We start from the raw sequence: 20,839 nt of genomic DNA on the forward strand, positions 1-20,839 counted from the left end.
TTCCTGAACTTCCTCCCCCAAAACTGCTCCTCCTACAAGATTCTCTAGATCGATCATTAGAAATTTCCATATTCCTGGTTACTTCTGCCAAAAACCATGTAATCGTGCTTTTAACTCTCTTTCTTCCACATCCATCAGCAAAATCCAAAGTCTATTTTCAAACTATATCCAGATTCTTACCACTTTTCACCATCACCCCTATAAGCTCCCATTTCAGCAGGCTCTTAATTTACCATCCCCCCAATTCCACTCTTGGCTCTTTACAAATCTATTCTTAAAACGGTAGCCCAAAAGCTGCTGTTAAGATTAAGTCACTATGCTGCTCCTTCCTTTCTCATAAAATACAAGTCAGTAAAGCACAACAATCTGCACTCTTCCCAAGGTCCTATCCCTACCTCCTCCCTACTATTTCCCCTCCTTACTCACTATTGTCCAGCTAAACTGGCCTTTCTACTGTTCCTAGAACTTGCCAGAGTCCTCCCTCAAAGCCTTTATAGTTATTATTTCCTCCGCCGAGATCACTATTCTACTTCATCCCACTTCTGACCCTACATAGCTAGCTTCTTCCTTCCCACTCCTTCAAGCTCTTAATCAAATGTCACCCTCTAAGGTGGGCTTCCCCAACCACCCATACAAAGCAGCACACTACTCTGCTCCACAGCATCCACTTTCCCATCTTTCTGCCATATCTGTTTTACTAATTTTATTCTTTACCCTCCTTACCACCCCCACATAGCATGAATTTCTGACCTATTTTGTTCACTGATACATCTCCTGCACCAGGCATATAACAAGCATTCATATTACTCATTTAAATCAACTACAGGGGCGCCTGGGTGGCTCAGTGGGTTAAGCCGCTGCCTTCGGCTCAGGTCATGATCTCAGAGTCCTGGGATCGAGCCCCGCATCAGGCTCTCTGCTCAGCAGGGAGCCTGCTTCCTCCTCTCTCTCTGCCTGCCTCTCTGCCTGCTTGTGATCTCTCTGTCAAATAAATAAATAAAATCTTAAAAATAAATAAATAAATAAATAAATAAATAAATCAACTACAAAGAAAAACATTCAACTGCACTAAAAAATGCTAATTAAAATAATGTATAACGTTATTTATTAAAATAACGCATAAAATATCATTTCGAACATCCACCATCAATCTTAAAATCATACACTCATCTTTCTATCACAATGAAGAAAAATACCTTTATACATACACCGAGAGAAGACTGGTGTATTTCTGGAAAACCATTTGCCAGTATTAATCAACTTTAAATATACACACAGTTTTTACACCTTATGTGTAAGATATTTTACACCTTATGTGTTTTACACCTTATGTTAGTAAGATTTTTAAATAGTAATTCTCACAATTTAATACAAGTTTTATAATTTTTGTTTCCTATTTCTTGTATCTCCACCACCAGAAATATAAGCATCAGGAAGGCAAAAAACAGTTCAAAGTTGCACAGATAGCACGTGGATCAGTGCCTAGCACAAAAGCTCTCCAGTATTTATTGAATTCATGCATGCAAATATATTAGTTTTATTCAGCATAATGAACAAGTAACTGGTTAAAACAACAAAATATGGCATTTTATAAAAGATATTTCTCAATTACTGAGCAAAAAGCAACTGGTAAAAGAATAATGCACATTCCAAAACAGGCTACTTTTCTTTTTGCTTATCGTGGGCTTACCCTAGGTAAATAACTAGGATCTTCCAGGCTTTACCCCCACCAAAAGTCTCCCTTTAACTTACAGTACACCTAAATATACTAATTAAAGAAACAGTACACCTAAAATATACTAATTAAAAAATATTTTTAAAATATATTAATTAAAGAAATGTCTAAATTATATAGTTTCCCTGATATAATTACAGATAGCCTCCATCTACGTACCCACACCTGCCTCAATTATAAAAGCAGACTTTTCTAAGTTAATGTTCTACCCATACACAAAAGAAGAATAAAACTCCTGGTAGACCAGGACACTCTACTAACCAGATTATATGACTGAACAGAACACCTTATAATCCAACAATACTTGATAACAGATGTGATGTAATAAATATCCCTGATGGCAAATATATAAAATATCTTTATTAATAAAATCTTACTTATGATATTGTTGGGTTTTCTGCATTAACTTCTCTGGCAAGCCATCTTCATCATCAAACTGCTCCATAGGCTCCACAATGACTGGACGAGGGGTCCTGGGTAGGTAAAAGTGTAAGAGTTAATATGGTGTCTGGAATTAACATCCCCCTAGAAATTCTTTATAATAATTCCAAAGATATATATGTGGGAAATTTCTCTCTTGAGAAAAATGTCACATACTCTTAAAATCAGTCAGTAAACATTTACTGCATCAAGATACAAATAAACATCTAAGTCAGACAAAGATGAATGCTTTATAGAGCATACCCCACTCAAAACAGGAGTAAATCAACATCTCTGAACCTGCATAATCACTATAGTTAACTCTTACAAATTATGATAGAAAAGAATGAGTACCTAATTCACGTTTTCTGTGGAATCATCACTCCCATATCCTACCACCTCAAATTCCCACCTCCCAGCCTCCCTGTGCCTAACCAACTCTTACTCAGAAAACTTTTCTAAAACCTAAAATGAGGGATGCCTGGATGGCTCAGTTGGTTAAACATCTGCCTTCAGCTTAGGTCATAATCCCAGGGTCCTGAGATTGACTGAGCCACACAGGCGCCCCTGATCTCAGGGTTTTGAGTATGAGCTCCATGTTGGGTATAGAGGTTACTTAAAAATAAAATACTTATTTTTAAAAAATGACTCCTGGACTAGTTAAAGACATTTAATTTTTTTTTTCTTTTTTCTTTCTTTTTTTTTTTTTTTTTTTGACAGAAAGAGAGAGCCAGAGAGCACAAGTGGAGTGAATGGCAGAGGGAAAAGGAAAAGCTGAGCAGGGAGCCTGATGGAAGGCTTGATCCCAGGTCCCTGGGATCATGACCTGAGCCAAAGGCAGATGCTCAACTGACTGAGCCACCCAGGTGCCCCGCTAGTAAAGACATTTTAGAGAGAAAAGGAAATAGAAGCAAATGTGGAATCACCTTGGAGTGATGGACACAATGGGATTATAGAAACCTCAGATAAACTGAGCGGAAACCCAAAAGAAAAAAGGCTTCAATTGGTACAACATGTAAAAAATTAAAGTGTGATAAAGAATGAGTAAATACAGCCTCAAATATCACATGCAATCCAATCACATAGAAAAAAATAGCTAAGAGTTCCTATACCCATGGGAGGACATGGTACTTCTAAGAGGACCCAGAGAGGCCCAAGGACAAATGAAAGAAGATGCACTGAATTATCTACTTACCCACTGGAAGACATTGCAGGACCACAAACATCAGAATAATAGGCCCAGATAAGAACTACACCTCAGCAGAAGCCAACAAAGACAAACTCACCCCCACCCCACTTCAATACCAGAAGGCCACTATACCCCCCAAGAGAAAAATCAGGAGACTCAAGAAGGAAAACATACTAAGCAAATCATTCACACTCAGAACATGACAGAATTACTTAGAATTGACAAGATTAATTTTATGAAGTCAAGGAAATGTGAACAAAATTAGAGAATATAATGACATCTCTACTCTCAAATAATGCTGAGTTTTTAAACCATAAATTTTGAATTTTCAACATATGAATACAGACCACCAGACACACTAATACATGGGGGTGAATACAGCCCTCTGAGACAAAACTTGACCAAAGCATATATTTATACCTTGTTCCTGGAATTCCATTTCTAAAGAGATACATGAATAAGTAAGCAAAGATCCATCAGTCACAACCACATTCATCATATTACATAAAACAAAATGACTACATGTAGTGTTCAAGAGAAGTCCTTAAGGGACTCTTCTTATTTTTTTTTGTTGGGTTATATGCTAAAATGTGAACATAGTAATTTATACTTCCACCACCAGCAGGTATGCCTAGCTAATTCTTGTTTTCCTATTTACATAAGCAAAAGCAATGTGAACATTTAAGGTTTCACAGTATGCACTACTCCCTGTAAAAATTCCGCTTGTCCATTATCTCACACATCTTGTTTATTTCACTTTGATCTTCTGGTGTTTAAAAAAAAGGGTTTTTTGGGGCGCCTGGGTGGCTCAGTGGGTTAAAGCCTCTGCCTCCCAGGGTCCTGGGATCGAGCCCCGCATCGGGCTCTCTGCTCAGCGGGGAGCCTGCTTCCTCCTCTCTCTCTGCCTGCCTCTCTGCCTACTTGTGATCTCTGTCAAATAAATAAATAAAATCTTTTTAAAAAATAAATAAATAAAAATTTTAAAAAGGGTTTTTAAAAAAGATTTATTTATCTGAGAAAGACAGCAAATGCAAGTGAAGAAGGGGCAGAAGGAGAGAGAAAGAATCTCAAGCAGACTCCCCAATGGGCTTGGAGCTGGAGCCCAATGCAGGGCTCAATCTCATGACCCATGAGGTCATGACCTAAACTGAAATCAAGAGTTGGATGCTTAACCAACTGAGCCACCCACGTGTCCCTAAAATAATTTTTACAACCTAACTTAAATTCTGTGTATAGATACAATTACTTACTCTTTTTATAAATGTAGGAAAATATTTCATAGAACACAAGACTAAAAGGAAGCAAATCAAAGTGGTCAACCATTAATGTTAAATCTGGAGTTGTTATCTGTAGACTTTTTCTTCTCCACACTTTGCCCCCAAATTAACTAATCATTAGTTTGGTTGTAATACTAATACTTGTCCATAAAAAGTTTTATATAAAATCAATCAGTCCTGTGAAATCCTATCATTCGGAAGGGACCTCTGATGTTTCACAAACATCTCTTTAGATTTTCCTTTCTGCTAGATATACGTAATTTTACACAAAATGCATCACCTATCCATGCTTTCTTCAGACATCCTGTATCACTCAATAAAAAATGGCACCATTTCAGATGTATGCATGCACCGTAATTTTTTAACCATAAATGCGGGTGGACATTTAAGGTTTCCATGTTTTCTGAAACGGTACATAATGATGAACATATTTGTGACTGACCTTTCCTCACTTGTTCAAATATCTCTTTAGAAGCAGAATGGTGGGAACAAGATGTTACATATAAAGTACTAAAACCATAATGGCTTAAAAGATGATGCAACATTTTGTGTATGGAATTAAAAAGTGACTGTGTAAGGATAACAACTTGTTTCACTACTAAATAATCCTTGTAGATATATATCATTTTGCAGGATTTTTTTCAATTTTAGTCTTTAATATAGTTGCGAATTGGAGAATAATGATAAAATAATCCCTAGAAAGATGAAATAAGATGTTTAATGATAGAGGAAAAATAGAACAACTAGACCAGATATTATCTTAGATTATAAAATGGACCAGCGGACCCTTATAGTAAATTTTAAGGAAAAAGAAAAGTTTAAATATTCTTTTTTGTTCTTTTGAAGACCCCTAAGAAATAATAAAATATTGATCTTTACAAATAATTAAGACTTTTCAAAAAAGAACATATAAACTAAAACTGGACCCAGTTGACACTGACAGTATAATAAGGCTTACAGGTGTTTTTCTGGAAAGGTAAGGGGCAATTTATACTTCTACCACCAGCAGGTATGCCTTGGTAACTCTTTTGTTTCCTATTATATAAGCAAAAGCAGTATTAAAATGTTGTTTTTATTAAGAAATATTTCTTCTGAATCTACATCCCATTTAATGGAAAGATGTGATGAAGCAAATAAAATGATGGAAAAGTAATCCTTTTGAAGTAGGAGTATAAAATAGAAAAGGTATTAAAAATTATTAATGGAACAATCCCTTGTATGCAGAAAAAGAGTTAACAAAACAGGCCTGAAACATCTATCCCACCACCCTAAAAAATAAAGCTGATTTTCTATATCAAAACTGTGAAAACAATGTGGTTTATGTTGAATATAAACCACCTAAGTTCATTTCCTTCACGGAGTCCTAGATTCTGGTATTTGCCAAGTAGAGGAAACTTACAAAACTGACACTACTATCTACCCCACCAACGCTCTGCACACACCACTGGGGTCAATTAAACTTTACTTGGTAGCTAACACTGTTTCAACTAATTGCTGGAGGAATTAAGGCAAGTCCTGTGCTACTCAACTGGAAAATGACTCTTGGAAGTAAAAAAGAGTTTTGTAACAATTTGCTACATTATTTTATTTATAGAAAATAAATATACACATTTATTTCTATGCTGAATTTATTTATAGATTTTTGAGCAGCTGTTACACAACATGGATGCACAGCCAAATGCTCTGCCATTAACAGGGATTTGCAATTTAGTCTGTATTTTTATTGAAATATAATTCACACACCATAAAATTCACCATTTTAAAGTGTAGAGTTCAGAGAGCTTTAGTATGTATGACCATCACTATGATCTAATGCCAGAACATTTTCATTAACCTAAAAGAAACCCTAAACTCATTTGCTATCAATTCCCCATTTCCCTGAACCTCTGGCAACTACTAGTCTACTGCCCCTTAAAAAATTTTTCTCAGGGAGCATAACTAACTCAGTGATTTGAGCACATGACTCTTGATCTCTGGGCCATGAGCTGGAGCCCCATAGAAACTACTTTAAAAATTATAATAGGTGTGCCTGGGTGGTTCAGTGGGTTAAAGCCTCTACCTTCCACTCTGGTCATGACCCCAGGGTCCTGGGATCCAGCCCCACTTCGGGCTCTCTGCTCAGCAGGGAGCCTGCTCCCTGCCCCCCCAATCTCTCTCTGCCTGCCTCTCTGCCTACTTGTGATCTCTGTCAAATAAATAAATAAATAAAATCTTAAAAAAAAAAGAAATAAAAATTTAAAAAAAAAAAAAGAAAATCTTTAAAAAAAATAATAAAGAAATTCTTTTCAGGAGTGTTGCATTTCCTGGTGTCATGAAATATTCACAAAATAAATATATACCAATCCACTACAAAAATGATCTACTTAATTCTCTATTAAGAAATTCAGATTTGGTCAATATTTTGTTATTAGAAATAAAGTGATAAACCACAATACACCAAATCTTTGAGTCAAAATATTTACTTAACATATACCTCCCAACAGTCAAAGAATCTTAAGGTTTTTATACTCAGTAACTAAATCCCTCCCAGAAACAGAGTAACCAATTTTCATCAGTGCCAGGAGTTATAAAATACTCAATGTAACTTCACTTTCACTCATTGGGTATTTTTAAATCTTTGTCAATACATTAAAAAAATAATAATAAAAAAATAAAAAGATTTAGTTTGTCTCTGATTACCAATAAAAGGTTATTTAAATATCTAGCTGTCAGCCCTGAAAAATGTCTCCCTCATGAGTAAAAAGAAAGCATAAAACTGTAACTTAAGATTCTCAAGAGAAGTGCTATAGGAAGCAAAACATTTTTTCTCTCAAAAAGAAAAATAAAATCAACAAATAATTAGCAAATAAAGTAATGCTACACAAAGCAAGGATTTTTTTTTAATATTTTATTTATTAATTGACAGAGACACAGCGGGAGAGGAACACAAGCCGGAGTAGTGGGAGAGGGAGAAGCAGGCTTCCCGCTGAGCAGGGAGCCCAACGCGGGGCTGGATCCCAGGACCCTGGGATCATGACCCGAGCCGAAGGCAGACACTTAATGACTAAGCCACCCAGGTGCCCCCAAAGCAAGGATTTTAAGAAAAATAAAAGCAACAAATAATTAGCAAATAAAGTAATGCTACACAAAGCAAGGATTTCAGCTACATCATATAACACAGATTAAGAGGTTTCCTTCAAAGTTACTCTCTACAATTAATCTTACCCTCATGAATCTTTGATTTTTTTTTTAAGATTTTATTTATTTATTTGACAAAGAGATCACAAGTAGGCAGAGAGTCAGGCGGGGGGGGGGGGGGGGGGGAGCAGGCTCTCCGCTCAGCAGGGATGCTGAGGTGGATGTGGGGCTCCATCCCAGGACCCTGAGACCATGACCTGAGCCGAAGGCAGCAGCTTAATCCACTGAGCCACCCAGGCGCCCCTGAATCTTTGATTTTCTAATAAAGTTTGGGTTACCAAGTTCAATTGGTTTAAAAGGAACCATTTAAGAGGTATTTGGCTGGATCAGTTGGAGGACAATGTAACTCTTGGTCTTGGGGCTTTGAGTTCGAGCCCCATGATGGGTACTGAGATCACTTAAATAAATAAAACTAAAAAAAAAAAAAAAAAAAAAAAAAAAAAGTAAGCTATTTACTTAAGCTTTTTCCATGGAAATTCCAGACTATAATTTGCGCCATAGAAGTCTAAACCCAGAAAGGGGCACCTAACTGGCTCAGTCAATGGAGCATGCAAGTCTTGATTTCGGGGTTCTGAGTTCAAGCTCCACACTGAGTCCAGGGACTACTTAAAAAAATTTTTAGGGGCGCCTGGGTGGCTCAGTGGGTTAAGCCTCTGCCTTGGGCTCGGGTCATGGTCTCAGGGTCCTGGGATCGAGCCCCGCATCGGGCTCTCTGCTCAGCGGGGAGCCTGCTTCCCTCTCTCTCTCTCTGCCTGACTCTCTGCCTACTTGTACTCTCTCTCAAATAAATAAAAATCTTTAAAAAAAAATTAAAAAAATTAAAAAAAATAAAAATAAAAATAAATAAAAATTAAAAAAAATTTTTTTTTAAACTTAAGAAAAAAAATCTAGGGTGCCTGGGTGGCTCAGCCCTTAAGCGTCTGCCAAATCCAGCTCCATGCTTGGTGCACAGCCTGCTTCTCCCTCTACCTGCTGCTCCCCCTGCTTCTGCTATCTCTGTCAATTGAATAAATAAAATCTTTTAAAAAAAAAACCACTGTACCCACGAAACAAAGAGCAACCAAATATCTATGGTCCATAATGTTTGCCACAGGTTAGTTATTACAGCAAAAAAGGGAAATAACCTAAATGTCTAATGATGGAATGTCTAGTGTCCAAAAAGAATAGTTAAGTCTAGCATAGCTGTAATGAAATACTATGCATTTTTTTAAAAGATTTTATTTATTTATTTGACAGAGATCACAAGTAGTAGGCAGAGAGGTAGATAGAGAGAGAGGAGGAAGCAAGCTCCCCATGGAGCAGAGAGTCCAATGTTGGGCTCGATCCCAGGACGCTGGGCCTGAGCCAAAGGCAGAGGCTTTAACCCACTGAGCCACCCAGGTGCCAGGTGCATTTTAATAATATCAAAAAGACTCAAATATAAGAGTCAGGAAAACGTCATAGAAAAAAAAAAAGATGCTTACTAATCAGGAGAAACATAAATAAATAAATAAATCCCAAAGCAGGTTAGTGATATAAAGCCAAGAGTCTAAAATAAAATGTCTTGGAATCTGCTCCTACAAAGCTAAGAGTTTAACCCTCAAAAGTCTAAGAGGAAAACAAATCCAAAATGAAGCAATTCTGAAAAATACTTGTCCTGGACTCTTCAAAAATGTATCATGGGGGCACCTGGGTGGCTCAGTGGGTTAAAGCCTCTGCCTTCGGCTCAGGTCATGATCCCAGGGTCCTGGGATCGAGCCCTGCATCAGGCTCTCTGCTCAGCAGGGAGCCTGCTTCCTGCTCTCTCTCTCTGCCTGCCTCTCCGCCTACTGTGATCTCTGTCAAATAAATAAATCTTAAAAAAAAAATGTATCATGACACTGACATTTTTGTCATTTGGGAAACTTAAAAGGAAATTACAGCCATAAAAAACAAATTCAATGTGCTATCAGTGATTGAATAGATTACAAAGTTATAAAAGACACTACTAAGGAACAGGAGAAATTTCAATATAGACTGTATATTAGGTAACATATAGGCAAAACCACACTTCATTGTGCTTTGCTTTACTGGGTTTCACAGATACTGCATTTCTTTTTTTATTTTAAAGATTTTTATTTATTTATTTATTTGACAGAGAGAGATCACAAGTAGGCAGAGAGGCAGGCAGAGAGAGAGAGGAAGGGAAGCAGGCTCCCTGCTGAGCAGAGAGCCCGATGCGGGACTCGATCCCAGGACCCCGAGATCATGACCCGAGCCAAAGGCAGCGGCTTAACCCACTGAGCCACCCAGGCACCCAGATACTGCATTTCTTACAAATACAAGGATTTTCGCAACCCTGCATGGAGCAAGTCTATTGGCATCATTTTTTTCAATAGCATTTGCTCACTTTGTGTCTCTGTGTCACATCTTAATAACTGTCACAGTATATCAAATTTTTTCATTATTCCATTTGTTAGGATCATCCATTATCAGTGATCTTTAATGTCAATATTGTAATTGTTTCAGGTGTGACATGAACCACACCCATAAGACTGCAAACTTACCCAGTAAATGTTATGTGTGTTCTTACTGCTCCAAAGACCAGATGTTCTCCTATCTTTCCCTCTCTTTGGGTGTCTCCCTACTCCCTGAGACACAACAATATTGAAATCAGGCCAATAAACTACCCTTCAATGGCTTCTAAGTGTTCAAGTCAAAGATAAAAACTTGTACCTCTCACTATAAATAAAAAGCAATTAATGATTAAACTTAGTGAGGAAGGTATGCCAAAAGCTGAGACAGACTGAAAGCTAGGGCCTCTTACACAGGACATGAGCCACGTTGTGACTGCAAAGGAAAAAGTCCTTGAAGTGCTACTCTAGTGAACACACGAATATGGAAACAAAACATTACAGGGGCGCCTGGGTTGCTCAGCAGTTAAGCGTCTGGCTCAGGTCAGGATCCTTGGGCCCTGGGACCAAGCTCCCCTTCGACTGGAAACCTGGTTCTCCCTCTAGCCCTTCTCGTGCTCTCTCTCAAATAAATAAAATCTTTTCTGAAAAAATTTCTAATTACTGCTGATATGATGTTTCAGTGGCCTTGACAGATCAAACTAGCTAGCCTCAACATTCCCTTATGCCAAAACCTGGAGCAAGGGCTTAACTCTCTTCAACTCTATAAAGCCTAAGAGAGGTGAGGAAGCTGCAGAATAAAAGTCTGAAACTAGCCAAGGCTAGGTCATCAGGTTTAAGAAAAGAAGCCATCTCTACAATAAAAAGTACAGGGTGAAGCAGCAAGTGCTTCTACGGGAACAACTACAATATCATTTTTAGGATATCAGTTAGCAAGTGGTAAAAACAACGCTGTATCTTGATTTAATTTAACCTGTGATAGTCCATAGGGGGAAAAAATATGGAACAGGGGCACCTGGGTGGCTCAGTAGGTTAGGGGTCTGCCTTCAGCTCAGGTCGTGGTCCCAGGATGCTGAGATCAAGCCCCGTATCAGGCTCCTTGCTCAGCAGGGAGCCTGCTTTTCCCTCTGTCTGCTGCTCCCCCTGCTTGACTTCTTCCCCCCACAACCCATGACAAATACTTAAAAACAAAAAATCTTAAAAAAACAAAACAAAACAAAAAAAAAACACACAAGAAAAGCCAGAGAGAGAAATTTTAATGAGCAGCTAGCATCATGCCTACTCAATTCCTATGTAGCTCTAAGGCCTGAGCATCTCTGCTCTAAGTGTGATTCTAATGTTTAAAGATATAAACACACCATTATTATCATGGATGAAGGTTTTTTTTTTTTTTTAAAGATTTTATTTATTTATTTGACAGACAGAGATCACAAGTAGGCAGAAGCAGGCAGAGAAAGAGGAAGGGAAGCAGGCTCCCCGCTGAGCAAAGAGCCCGACTCGGGGCTCGATCCCAGGACCCTGGAATCATGACCTGAGCTGAAGGCAGAGGCTTTAACCCAATGAGCCACCCAGGCACCCCTGGATAAAGGTTTTAAATTCTCCTTTTTTTCCTGCCATCTTTCTTTTTTGTAATTTCAAAATAGCATAAATATTTAATTAACACATATGTTTGCAAAATATGCACTAGTCATTACATACACTGTACAAAACTGTTTACCTAAAACTGCATATAATATACAGCACCTTATAACAATTTAAAAGTATTTTAGGGCACCTAGGTAGCTCCACAGGTTAAGCATCCGACACTTGGTTTCAGCTCAAGTCATGTTCTTGGGGGTCCTGGAATCAAGCTCTGCATCAGGCTTGCACTTAGTGGAGAGTCTGCTTGTCCCTCTTCTTCTATCCCTCCCCCTTTTCTCTGTCTCTCAAATAAATAAATTTTTAAAGAGAGAGATAAAAGTATTTTCAAGAGAAATTTTGATTACACAAGAAGTCTACACTTAGAAATTAAATCCCTATGATACCACTCTTATAAATCACTTGTATTATTCTTGACATCTGAGAGTCAGTCTGTCAATAAATACTTGATTACCCAAAATGTACCAAGACAACCCTACCTTCGGCTAGACAATCAGGGTAAACAAAACAATCCCTGAAGTGTTCTAAAACACCAAAACAAACAAAAAAGAATGAGTAAACAGCTAAAAAGGAAAAACACAATGCTGTCAAGAAAGAATTAATAAAGAGAGCCCACTTTAGATAAGGCAGTGAGGAAAGAGGTCACATTTCAGTTGATTCCAGCCACACAAACAGGGAAAAGAGCATCCTGAATTCCATTAGAAGGTTTAACTAACAACGTTCTCAGCAAGGATAGATTATTAAAAATTCCGCTTGGAGGGCACCTGGGTGGCTCAGTTGGTTGGGCTACTGCCTTCAGCTCAGGTCATGATCCCAGAGTCCCGGGATCGAGTCCCACATCAGGCTCCCTGCTCAGCAAGGAGTCTGATTCTCTCTCTGACCTTCTCCCCTCTCATGCTCTCTCTATCTCTCTCTCAAATAAATAAATAAAATCTTTTAAAAAAAAATTCCACTTATAGCATAAAAGGGATACAGTGTCAGACTAAAATCCTCCATTTATCAGTTGTGCAATCTCACACAAATTACTTAACATCTCTTGGCCAGTTTTTTCACCTAAAAAATGGTAATAGAGCTATGAGAATCCAAATGCTTATGACTATGATCATGATTATGAAATATGAGACAGTACAGTGTTCAACAATTTGTCCATTCCCTCAAAACTGTTTTTAAGTGATTCCAAAAGCTACCTGTAAAAAATAAATATTTCCCAATGCCTGGATTTAACTTTAAAAAAAATACCAATTAAAATAAAAAAATACCGGGACGCCTGGGTGGCTCAGTTGGTTAAGCAGCTGCCTTCGGCTCAGGTCATGATCCCAGCGATCCTGGGATCGAGTCCCACATTGGGCTCCTTGCTCAGCAGGGAGCCTGCTTCTCCCTCTGCCTCTGCCTGCCACTCTGTCTGCCTGTGCTTGCTCTCTCTCCCTCTCTCTCTCTGACAAATAAATAAATAAAATCTTAAAAAAAAAAATAAAATAAAAAATAAATAAATAAAAAATTAAAAAATACCAATTAATCAAAGCCTGCAGTGGAAAAAATACTAATCTTATGCCTTGCCTACTGTTTTAGGTCCTTCTCCCTCCTTCATTAAATAACTATTATTAGCTTAGTTTGTGGCCAGGAATTATGACACTACAGGTGCTAAGACAGTGTAATGCTAAGCAAAGTCAGTCAGAGAAAGACAAATACCATATGATTTCACTCATATGTGGAATTTAAGAAAAAACAAAGGGGAAAAAAGAGACAAACCAAAAAACAGACTCTAACTACAGAGAACAGATGATTGGGAGGGGGGTATGAATGGGTGAAATAGGTGAAGGGGATTAGAAAGAGCACACTTATTTTTATGAACACTGAGTAAGATACACAACTGTTGAATGACTATACTGTACACACATAACTAATATAACACTGTATGTTAACTATACTGGAATTAAAGTAAATTTAATTTAAAAAAAAGAACATAGGTGTTAGAATTACATAATGTAGAACAAGACAAAACCCTGCCCTCATGGAACTTACAAATTCTCATGCAGAGAAAGACATACAAATTAAAACAGTAAATGCTAAGAAAAAAATAAATTGAGAAAGGATACTATAAGTGATGTTGCAGAGGGGATGACTGTATCAAGATAAAACTACTTCTCTGAGGGGCACCAGGGTGGCTCAGTGGGTTAAGCCTCTGCTCATGATCCTGGAGTCCTGGGATCTAGCCCTGCATCGGGCTCTCTGCTTGGCAGGGAGCCTGCTTCCCCCGCCAGCTGCCTGCCTCTCTGCTTATGTGTGATCTCTGTCAAATAAATAAATAAAATCTTTGGGAAAAAAAGAAGAAACTACTTCTCTGAGAAGATAACATCTTAGCAAAAGGTGAATAAAATGGAACAAGGCCTAAAATCTTAAAAAATCTTAAAAAAAAAAAAAAATCACACAACTAAGCTGTGGGGCTAAAAACAGTTGTTTTAAATTGTCTTTGTAGCCAGTTCCCCAAACCCTAAAATATTTCCATGATACCAACCAATAATACAGTAAATGGGCACATTTTATTACTAACAGAGATAAAAGGAATCAATACAATAATCAACTAAGGAACTTTTATATCAAATCCAGTGTAAAGACTAAGGATGAACATCAAGAACTTTGCTGTGGGAAAACTGAAAGGAATGGCATGTTAATATGGCAAGAGGTTTCATGACTATTATTGACAAGTATTTTTAAGTAAATGGAGAGATATACCACATTCATGGAATAGAAAAGTCAGTATTGTGAAGATGTCAATATTCCCCCCAATGACCTCTACACTCAAGGCAATTTCAATCGAAAGCCCAGCAGAATTTTTTTTATTGATAAGTCGATTTTAAAATCAGTAAAAATAATCTGAAACTAATAGAACATTGTACATTAACTATACTAAAATTGAGAAATAAACAAATGGATAGATAAAATAAGTAAGGATATACAAGACAATACCCAGAACAATTAAAAAAAAAAACAAAACAAAAACAGGTGATACTACCTAATTTCAAACTTTAGCATAAAGTAATTAAGAAAGTAGAGCATTGGTGTGGGGCAGACTGGCTCAGTCTGTAGAGCAGGCAACTCTTGATCTCAGGGTTATAAATTTAAGCCCAATGTTGGGTGTAGAGATTACTTAAAAATAAAATCTTTAAGGGGCGAGTGGGCAGCCCAGTCAGTTATGCATCTGTCTTTGGTTCAGGGGCTTCCTGATGAGCCAGGAAGCTTGCTTCTCCCTCTCTATTCAGTAGGTCCCCCCACCCTGCTCTCACATGCTCACTCTCTCTAATAAATAAAATCTAAAATAAAATAAAATAAAATCTTTAAAAAAAAAAAGGTACTGGTATAACGGACACACAGATCAATGAAACAAAAAATAGTGCAGATTTCCCCCCCCCAAGATTTTTTATAAAGATAAAAGATTAAAAAAGGAGAAATCATCTTTTCAATTACTTGTGCTTAAACAAATGGGTATCTGTATGGAAAAAAAATGAATTGTTATCTCATATCATACTCAAAATGGACCACAGGTATAAATTTAAAAAAGAAACTATAAAATGTCTCAAGAAAACACAAGAAAAACTTGCTACCTTGGGAGAGGAAGAAATTTCATACAAGGATCCAAAAAGCACAAGTCAGAAAAGAAAAAAAAAAAAAAAAAAAGATAAATTATACTTCACTTCTGCTTTCTGAAGAACACTAATAAAATTTGAAAGCAAGCCACAGACTGGGAGAAATTATCATAAAACAGACCTGTATCCAGATGTTTTAAATCAGTAAGACAAGCCTCCCAATTAAAAAATAGGCAAAAAATTTCAACAGACACTTCATAAGAGGTATAAAAATAGCCAAAAAGCACATGAAAAGTTGCTAATCATTAGTAGTTAGTAAAATAAAAGTTTAAACTAACCACAAGAAGTTCCCATACTCGCTAGAATATCCAAAAGACTAAAAATATCAAGTGTTGGTGAAGGTATGGAACAGCTAACCTAGAACTCTCTCCTGCTCATTGCTGGTAGGAATGTGAAACAGTACAACCATTTTGGAACATAATTTGGCAGTTTCTTATAAAGCTGAAAATTCAGCCATTTACCCCTAAACATTACCCAAGCCACATGAAAACATAATGTTTACAAGAAGCCTTTACACAAATCTTCATTTGTGTAAAACTTTATTCAAAATTGCCAACAGTTAGAAACAACTTGAACACTGACCGACCCTTAGATCACTGGCCAAACTATGATTATGTCCACATAATAGAATAAAACTCAGCCATAAAAAGGAACAAAATACTGATACAATAGTATGGATGAAATCGCATAAATATTATCCTAAGCAAAAGAAATCAAACAGGTGGCACCTTGGTGGCTCAGTCAATTAAGTGTCTGCCTTCAATTCAGGTCATGATCCCAGAGTCCTGGGATCAAGCCCCAAGTCAGGCTACCTGCTCAGCTAGGAGTCTGCCTGTCCCTCTCCCTCTGCCCTGCTCATGCTCTCTCTTTCAAATAAATAAATAAAATCTTAAAAAAAGAAAAGAAGGAAGGAACACAAAAGAGTATGTACTATTTCATTTATATGAAATAACTAGAAAAAAACAAAACTAATTTACAGGAGTGCAGAAAGATGAGCAGCTATCTAGGACCAGGGTTAAGGGGTGGAGAATAACTGCAAGAGAACATAAAGGAACTTTTTTGGATGATGAAAATGTTCTCCATTTGACTGTGATTCTAAGTTACATAATACATTCACTTGTTGAAACTCATCGCGTTTTATATTTAAAATTGGGTGCAGGGGCGCCTGGGTGGCTCAGTGGGTCAAACCTCTGCCTTCGGCTCAGGTCATGATCCCAGGGTCCTAGGATCGAGCCCCGCATTGGGCTCTCTGCTCAGCAGGGAGCCTGCCTCCTCCTCTCTCTCTGCCTACCTCTCTGCCTGCTTGTGATCTCTGTCAAATTAAATAAAATCTTAAAAAAAAAAAAAATTGGGTACATTTTGGGGCATCTGGGTGGCTCAGTCAGTTAAACGGCTGCCTTCAGCTCAGGTCGTGATCCCAGGATCTTGGGATCGAGCCCCAGGTCAGGCTCCCTGCTCTGAGGAGAGCCTGCTTCTCCCTCTCCCTCTGCCTGCCCCTCTGCCTAACTGTGTTCTCTCTGTCAAATAAAGTCTTCAAAAAAATAAAGTAAAATAACATAAAACTGAGTGCATTTTAATTCATGAAAATTATGCATTTATCAATCTCATGAAGAGGTTGGGCATTACTTTTAGCTGTATTTCTGCTGAAACCATAGCATCAAAGCTCGATTCTCTTGAATTTCCAGAAATTCTGTAAACAACCTAATAATACATAACAAATCCAGTTCCGCTAAAACTTTAAAAAAGCATTTATAAAGTTGATTATAATGTCACTCATCCATTATTTAAATATAAAATTTTCCTTTGCATATAATAGATACAGTCAGCTGAATGAAAATCGTAATAGAAAACTTTTCTAAGATTCAAGTATGAATCAATACACTGAAGTCTAAAGTATGACTCCTGCCTCCTGGAGATACACAAAAATTCCTTATTTATATTCAGTGAATATTTATTCAACACCTACTTACCCATATGCCAAAACAGTATGAACTGTACAAGGAAAGACAGAAGTTCAGAACAGAGAGAAGCCCATTTGCAACTGCACAGAAGGATGATGAGATGTTTAAAACTTACGTTGTTAGCAAGAACGCCCCATCACCACATCTTTCCAGAGCCTTTCGTGCAGGAGGTTTTGCTGCAAATTCTACAAAACCTTTTCCTGTAGCTCTACCACGATCATCCACAACCACAACGGCTTTCTCTACAGGACCAAACTGGGAAAATGCTTGCTCTAGCAGCTCATTGGAAACAACCGGCGAAAGGTTCTTGACAGTTAGGGCTGCTCCATGTGTAGCAAAACGAATTCGGAGAGGTCTGCTCTTCAAAATGGTGCCATCCAGCTCTGCTTTTGCAATTTCAGCCAGTGTTCTGGATTCCTTTTTAGGAGGAAAAATCACTTTTTAAAGATGATAGTAACACAAATAATTTTAAATAGCGGTTTTTAGGGAGAAGAGCTGGGTAGCTTTTGGAAATGGCAGATAGGGTCACTTTGTTTTTGTGTCATTTGATTTTGGTATCACATGCATTGTACTAATTTTTTAAAAATAAGTATGTTTAAATACCTCAATGTCCCAAGTCATCACTAAAAGATTATCTATTCAGAAATTACCAGCTATTAAATATTTGAAGCAATCTTTTTTAAATCTCTTACATATATTAAAAGAAAATAATTACTTTTTGAGACCAAGCAGCCGTTACTGGAAGCTATTACTGAAAACAGAATAATTTCTCATATACTCCATGTTTTTGTATTTACATTTTAATAAAACATCTCACCCCTCCAATGCCAGAAAATCCCCTTTCCTTTTTATTTCTTTCTTATATCATCTATGAAAACTCCAATCAGATGTTAATAACCACTTCTGAAATACTTTCATGGACTACACATTTCTCCATTATATTGAGAGAAGCAAACGTGCACATTCATGGGCCATGTGTTCTCCCCATTATAGAGAAAAATCAAGTGCACGTGCATTTATATAAACTAGAAAATACATTCATTGCTGAAACCACTAGGGAACTTCCTTCTTGAAGAATTCAAAGCTGGTATAGAATATAGACATCTAAACATAATCAACCAACTGGAAGTTCAATATAGGTATGTTCTTTTTCTTTGTGTTGTGAGAACTCTCCAGAGAGAACTGAAAGAAGTTTTATATGCATCTGTAAGAGAACAAATATATTGTCTTATGAAAAAAGTCTTAACATCACGATAGATCCTTATTCAATACCTAAAATATGACAGCTTTAAATTACTGCATTTATGCAAAAATCTATCTACAGAACTAATTTTACAAAGACAAATGAATCTAACCTTTTCACAGATTTTCAAAATAGCTATTTCTAAAAATTACTCTTGGGGGGCCTAACCAGCTAAGTCAGTAGGGCATGTGACTTGATCTCTGGGTTTTAAGTTCAAGCCACACTTTGGGTATACAGATTACTTAAAAATTAAATTTCAGGGGCACCTGGATGGCTCAGTCAGTTAAGCATCTGCCTTCGGCTCAAGTCATGATCCCAATGTCCTGGAATCAAGCCCAGCGACAGGCTCCCTGCTCAATGGGGGGCCTGCTTCTCCCTCTCCCTCTGCTCCACTCCCACTACTCTCTCAAATAAGTAAATAAAAACTTTAAAAAAATAATTAAAAAGTAAATAAACAAAATTTCAAAAGTAATAAATAGAAATTACTCTTAAAAAAATTTTTAGGGGCGCCTGGGTGGCTCAGTGGGTTAAAGCCTCTGCCTTCGGCTCAGGTCATGATCCCAGGGTCCTGGGATGGAGCCCTGCATCAGGCTCTCTGCTCAGCAGGGAGCCTGCTTCCTCCTCTCTCTGCCTGCTTCTCTGCCTACTTGTGATCTCTGTCAAATAAATAAATAAAATCTTAAAAAAAAAAAAAAGCTGGGTTCCCAGACTTAAAATAAATAAATAAATAATAATAATAATAAAATGAAATAAATAAAACTGAAAAGTGCTTCCAGAGGGCATCTCCTGCTCCGATTCAGTCAAGTATATTCACAACATCGTATATTATTTCCCCAAGAGAAGCAGGAAGTCCCAATTTTTATGTTAAATCAAGTAATTTTTTTTACAGTTAGCAATGAATTAAATTACTTTTGGGCCAAATAAAATGTTTATGCCATCATGACTTTTCAAAGCCATAATCCTTCTTCAAAATTTATACTTTTCATTAAATAATTCTACATCAGGATTTCTCACCTTCAGCACTCTTGACATTACGGACAAGATAATTCTTGTTGTGGGGAGCTGTCCTGTGCATTACAGGAGGTTTAAGCCAGTAGAACAACCCCCACTTTTGACAATGAAAAATGTCTCCAGACACTGTCAAATGTCCCCCGGGAAATAAAACCACCCCATTTAAGAACTACTGCTATAAATGTGTACTAAAGTTATCTGTAAAATCAACTAAAATTACGTGTTTGAAATGAAACCAAAGATTTCTTTACTTCATACCACAGAATAATGATAACAAGGTAAATTTTACTAAGTAGGTACTATATGCTAGCCATTCATTATTTCATATAAATATACATAAATATGTATATAAATACACACCTACACAATTAGCTTCCATTATCCTCATCAACAACCTTACAAAGTGTGTTGTTAATATCCCCTCTTCACATATGGGGAAATAAGCCTAGCAGGTTGAAGTAACTCACCCCCAGATCTATACATAATTCATACTACCAATACACTATAAATTCCTCCTTCCAGCTAGTGTCCCAGCATCACTTTGCATAAAAAGTAAAATTACAGGTTTTCAACTTAAAAGGAATATAAAAAATAACAAGAAACTGACTACCCCAAGATAGAGATTGCTTGAATTAGGATCTCATGATGTCCACTGGACCCTTTCAAAAGGCTCTTTCCAAAGACCAGATCTTTTTATTGTTTGCTAGTGATTAAAATTGACCACTGCCAACAGTACTAAATTAATAAGTACAAAGAAATCCACTGATGCAAAATGGAAACAGTCTTCAAGTCAATCAACAGAAAGTTGGCTGGGTAACTGGCAGTCCACTCATACTGTGAAATACAATATAGTCTTTTTTTTTTTTTTAAAGATTTTTTTTTTTTTTAAATGGATCTTTTTTTTTTTTTAAAGATTTTATTTATTTGACAGAGAGATCACAAGCAGGCAGAGAGGCAGGCAGAGAGAGGAGGAAGCAGGCTCCCTGCTGAGCAGAGAGCCGGATGCGGGGCTCGATCCCAGGACTCTGAGATCATGACCTGAGCCAAAGGCAGCGGCTTAACCCACTGAGCCACCCAGGCGCCCCTACAATATAGTCTTTAAAAATCAATCTAATGATATGAGAAGATGTCAAAGAGATATTAAATGAAAACCTCAAATCACAGCAAAATGT

At 37.2% G+C, this 20,839-nt stretch overlaps 1 protein-coding gene across 2 annotated transcripts in view; it reads right to left on the reverse strand.

The window, feature by feature from the left end:
* Positions 1-20,839, reverse strand: part of PSPC1 (paraspeckle component 1) — a 73,255-nt gene that overhangs the window by 47,798 nt on the left and 4,618 nt on the right. For both annotated transcript variants that reach the window (XM_047722838.1, XM_047722837.1), the window contains exons 2-3: positions 17,529-17,830; positions 2,113-2,208 (exon numbers count right to left, since the gene is read on the reverse strand). In XM_047722838.1, the coding sequence (XP_047578794.1) occupies positions 2,113-2,208; positions 17,529-17,830 (398 nt within the window). The remainder of the gene's footprint in view (positions 1-2,112; positions 2,209-17,528; positions 17,831-20,839) is intronic.

This window comes from Lutra lutra, chromosome 3 (genome assembly GCF_902655055.1).
Source record: "Lutra lutra chromosome 3, mLutLut1.2, whole genome shotgun sequence".
NCBI lineage: Eukaryota > Metazoa > Chordata > Mammalia > Carnivora > Mustelidae > Lutra > Lutra lutra.